The sequence below is a fragment of the Meleagris gallopavo genome, chromosome 4, assembly GCF_000146605.3.
Source record: "Meleagris gallopavo isolate NT-WF06-2002-E0010 breed Aviagen turkey brand Nicholas breeding stock chromosome 4, Turkey_5.1, whole genome shotgun sequence".
NCBI lineage: Eukaryota > Metazoa > Chordata > Aves > Galliformes > Phasianidae > Meleagris > Meleagris gallopavo.
This window is the reverse complement of record NC_015014.2, coordinates 42012123-42017030: the sequence shown is the minus strand read 5'-3', so window position 1 is coordinate 42017030 and position 4908 is coordinate 42012123. Positions and strand designations below refer to the sequence as shown.

The 4908-nt window shown below is 41.1% G+C and overlaps 1 protein-coding gene across 1 annotated transcript in view; it reads left to right on the top strand.

The window, feature by feature from the left end:
* Nucleotides 1-4908, top strand: part of MND1 (meiotic nuclear divisions 1) — a gene marked incomplete at its 5' end in the record, with an annotated part of 41114 nt that overhangs the window by 248 nt on the left and 35958 nt on the right. The window contains 3 exons of the mRNA XM_019615134.1: nucleotides 455-522; nucleotides 1250-1307; nucleotides 3068-3216. Of these exons, the coding sequence (XP_019470679.1) occupies nucleotides 455-522; nucleotides 1250-1307; nucleotides 3068-3216 (275 nt within the window). The remainder of the gene's footprint in view (nucleotides 1-454; nucleotides 523-1249; nucleotides 1308-3067; nucleotides 3217-4908) is intronic.

Here is a 4908-nt window from a genome sequence, read left to right as displayed (position 1 = left end):
GCGGCGGAGAATGCGGCGGTGCTCCGCGCGGCGCTGCTGGTTTCCTGTTGAGCGGGCGTGCGCAGCGCCATTAGTTTTAGAAAGCTGTATCTGTAAGTGTGCTTTTCCGCCTTTCCCAGCAGTGTATCTGGAACACGAAATTAAAGACTGGTTCTAAATACTGTTGCTGAGAATAGGGATCCGAACACGCTTCTAAAGCAAAGCAGTCGGTTGGATAAGCCCGGAAACGGTGGGACTGGAGCTGGGTTAGGTGCGATGAAGGTCCAGGCTGGGAACTCGGGCTCAGCGCACTGCAGGCGGCTGTGGTTGGGTGCAGACAGTCCTGTGGGAGCCGGGCTTGGCAGTAAGGCTCTGTAAGGGGGCATAGCTAACTTGGAGCTGACAGGAGAGAAATTCCCAGCAAGCATTTATTCTGCAAGTGGTAGAATGTGTTTGTTTGTTTTTCTCTTGTTCTAGTCCAAGAAAAAAGGACTGAGCTTTGAGGAGAAGAGAGCTCGCATGATGGAGATCTTTTTTGAGACAGTAAGTGTCTTGCTGAGAGTTGCCCTGAGTTTATGCTTGGTGGGAAGACTGGCCATGTGAGGGCGTTGTTGTGGAGGCACTGCGCAGCTCCAGCTGTGCTTCTCCTCCATGCCCTGTGTCACCACTTTATAAATTACTGCACTGGATTCATGCATTGTCGGCTCAGGTGGCTCCTTGATGGAGGTGTGAAGCTGCTCAGTGTGCTCCTTCTTTTTGGAGCCGCATCTTTGCGTGTTGAGTCTGTTACCGCAAGAGGTCGTGGTGGGAGAAATCCCAGCATTAAAAAGAACAGATGGAGGGAAGAAACCTGGAGATCCAAAAGCAGAGCTACGGGAATACTGTTGATGTGCATAAAACACGGTGTCTCACCTATTAAAATATTTGCTGTGGCCCTTGAGTATTTGAGCAAAGCAGTGCATCCAGCACTGGCAGCCTAACCTTGGCACAGTGTGCCCGAAGGGTTTTCACTCTAACTTTAGACAAAATCACGTGATGTTATTGTTGGAAGCACTGCTCTTTTCTTTGGTATCTTGAAGGCAATAGTCCTTTTTCTCATTTTTCAGAATGTTCTAATTCTATTGAGGGATGTGTAGCATATTTCTCCAGCAAAATATAAACATACAGAGTTTTCCTAATTGCTTTTGTTGGCATTAATGTAGTGTAAAAGCTGCATGGGCTGAGCAGATGCTGTTGTTTGGAGCTGAAGTGTCTTTCATGTTTTATGCAGAAAGATGTGTTCCAGTTGAAGGATATAGAGAAGATTGCTTCAAAAGACAAAGGGATTAGTAAGTGTTTGCACAAATTATTTATTTTGAGTCACTAATGATTTTTGGAACCAAACAGTATAAATTTTCCTGACTATAAAATTATAGGCTTGTGATTTTAATAGTAAGGGGAAAAATAATTAGAATGGCATACAGTGGCCAATAGCAGGGACACAGCATAAAAAGTAACGTCAACAGAATATTCCTATTTCGATTTGCTCATGTTTGTCACTCAAATATGATGCCACTGCTAAAATGAGAGATTGCTGACATGTCACAACAAACCCCAAGTTAATCACTAAAACTTAGGATGGAATTTTTCACAGGTTCTGAAGCTAAGCACCTTCCAGGAGCTCTCATTCTGTGAAATCATTGTGTGTACTCAGAGAATAGGGGATACAGAGATATGTCTGTAATGTCACACATATCTTAAAATGCCATTGTTCTGTTGAAAAACAGAATGGCTAGATAAAGGAGAAGTCTTTTCAGTGGAAGAAAAAAAAATCCACTGGTTTTGGATTAGATCTAAGATGATTTATCTTCACACTGTTGAGTTGCTTTATGTGTTTTTCATTCTATTTTCCTTTGTATTCAGTGATAAAGGTGGGCAGAAGTGCAGTTTGTGTAGTTGCCACTGTCCTTGATGAGCATGTCATTGTGGCACTGTGAGAGTAAGGAATACACAAGTTTGTGGAAAAAAACATGGGCATGTTGAAAAACGGTGCTTTTCAAGATTTGGGTTATGTCAGCAGCCTACAGAGATGCTGAACATGATGCTGTCTTGATTTGTTTTTCAAAATACCTCTCTCTTGCATATATTTAGTTGCAATTTGTAGGAAAAAAATGCAAAACAGTGTAAGCAAAGGAATTTCATGTTTTAAAACATAGTTTCTAACACTATTTGTACCTTTGAAGAGTCCAGATTCATCCTGCCTGTGAATGTGGAGGCATTTAGACACATCTGTAGAGTCTGGGTTCTTCTGGAAAGAAAAACTTAGTCTATGGAAGTACCATTATACTGGCATCCAGCCTAAAGCTTCCAGAAGACGGGGTGTTTCAAGTCAGGGATCTCCTTTAGGCTTGAAATTGGATGTCAGACACTGAAAACTCATATCTTGAAGGTATTTAGATTTGCCGTGCTTGTGGATAATAGTATGTAATGCTTTGCTTGTTGAACTGGTGTAATTTTTTAAATGCTGGACTGTACCCCGTGTTTGTTAGAAAATGAAGAAACAGTTATTGCACATATCTAACATTACAAGAGACTTTCTGTATTGGAACTGAATATAACCAAATGTCAAATCTACCCCCTCGTGAGCCAGTAGGGAGTTGGCCTTCATGCCCCTGCTGCTATTTAGTGCTTTGGTAAGCGCTGCAAAGTGAAATGCAATTACATTCCTAATTGTACATTCCCAATTGTAGATATTATAGTTATTATAGATATTATAGTTAAGATTGCAGGACAGCTTTTCAAGTGCCCTCTCATGAGTTTGTTATGGCATTGTGCTGTAATACACATGTATGTTTTATGATGGTTGTGAGCAGTTTACAAACATCTTGTAGCAGAACGCGCTAAGGAGCAGCAGCCTTTATATTGAAGCCACTGATTTCAGAGGGATTTGTGTTTTGAAGTGGAGCATCAAGCACAGCATCTTCCTAGCTAACACTGTACTGAAATATTCAGACAGATGGTTGTAGATGATGTCTTACAATATTAATAGTTCTCTGTGGTTCTAAGGAGGTGCTATGCAGATCTAATCTCATACTTTTGCTTCTATTAGCTTCCATGTCGGTCAAAGAGGTTCTGCAAAGCTTAGTTGATGACGGCATGGTGGACACTGACAGAATCGGAACTTCCAATTACTTCTGGGCTTTCCCAAGTAAAGCTCTTCATGCCAGGAAGCGTAAATTAGAAGAACTGCAGACTCAGGTAAATCTGCTTTAAGGAAGGTGCTTGTTTCCTGAATGGACTTGTTTAATTCTTATACCCTATTGTTACCCCTGCTCATATCACTTGCTTTTATGCATGCGTATGTGCACGTGCATATACTCATGGTGCAGAGTTTACTGTAGGAAGCATTTGACAAATGTGATGGGACATTCTTTCTTTTTATGTTGATAGTACCTCGGAAGAGTTCTGGAATCCAGTTTTCCTGGGGCTTAAAGAAACTTTTTTTGCCACTTGCTGCTGAAAGCATGCTATTCATGATGAGCAACATTATTTAAGGACTTCGTCTAAATAATGAGGCTCCATATGCTTTTATGTGTTGTACGTAGTGTAGGCCATCATCTGGTAATGATCTAAAAGCCGTGAGAGGTGTGAAATGGATATCCCTAGTAAACATGGCTGTGTTTTCTACCTATCACTGTTGTTTTTTCACATTTGTTCTTGATAGCTTAATTAGGGAACACTTTTGCAATCCAATATTGCACTTTTATTAGGAGAGAAGAACAAATTGCTCATGATCTTCTGCAGAAGAGCAAGACATCTTCTGTTGCCACACTGCTGTTCTTTTGATCTCCTACTTTACTAGCTTCTTGGAAGATTTCCTGAAGGGTTTCTAAATCCAGTTGCCTCTTGTTGCCTCTTCAGTGTGATCTTGTGCAGACATTTGGCAATTAAAGACGTTGATTGAGTTGAAGTTGCTTCTTTTGGCATAGCTGTTTTTGTGTTCTTTTTTGCTTTTTGACTTGCTTTGATGGGGCAGGTGTTTGAAGAGGGGTGCAACCCTCTGAACTGATACACATGGCAAGTTCTGTGCTGATTCATGAAGTTAGTGCTGCTCGGTAACCACATGTTGGGTTTTCCTGTTTTTCTGAAAAGCAGGGACCTCAAATATCTTTGCTTCATGTGGCTTCTGTTGCATTTTTTTGTCCTCCATAGCTCAAGGAGTCAAAATTGCTTATAGTCTACTAATGAGGAGCGTGATCTATGCAGTATAAGCGGGAAGATCATCTCCTACGGGTGATTCTGCTGCCTGACAATGGTATTATCTGATTTAGATAAGGTGAATTCACACCTGTTCACATTTTTTTTTTTTAGTGGAGGTCTTTCTTTTGTCAGTGTAACTGTTGGCAATACTGCAAGTACTGTAATTGCTTGGGGAAGCAACCAGTTGACAGTCTTTTCTCAGGATGGTTTTGTGATGGTTCATTTTAGTTGTCAGCTCAGAACAGTTCATTTCACTGGTTTATTGCTAGTTGCTGCAATTTACCTTGTTTCTCATGATGTTGCTAGGCTTTGTGAGGCCAAGTTTAACAGAATGCTGTTATTGCTGCCACTCCTGCTGAGGCTGGGGCTGAGATGGCATCACCTTGTACTGCAGCAAAGATCTTGGTTAATCTTTTCAGAGGAGGGTAAGGGGTGGACTTTTTTTACACTGTTTTGTGGCCTTGCTTCATGATCAGCAGAAATGGGGGACAAGTTTCTTTATTTATCCCAGTCAGCATTGTGTTGGGCAAGTGTTAGCTGAGATGGAAGAGATTAGTTGAAGTTTTGTTCTCTGGGATTGGTGAGAGATTTCCTCTTCCCACTACTCATGTATTGAGCCAAAGGAAGAATTGAGAAATTAATACATCCTGACTTACTTTTGGCAGTTAGCTTTCTTTAAAAAAAAAAAAA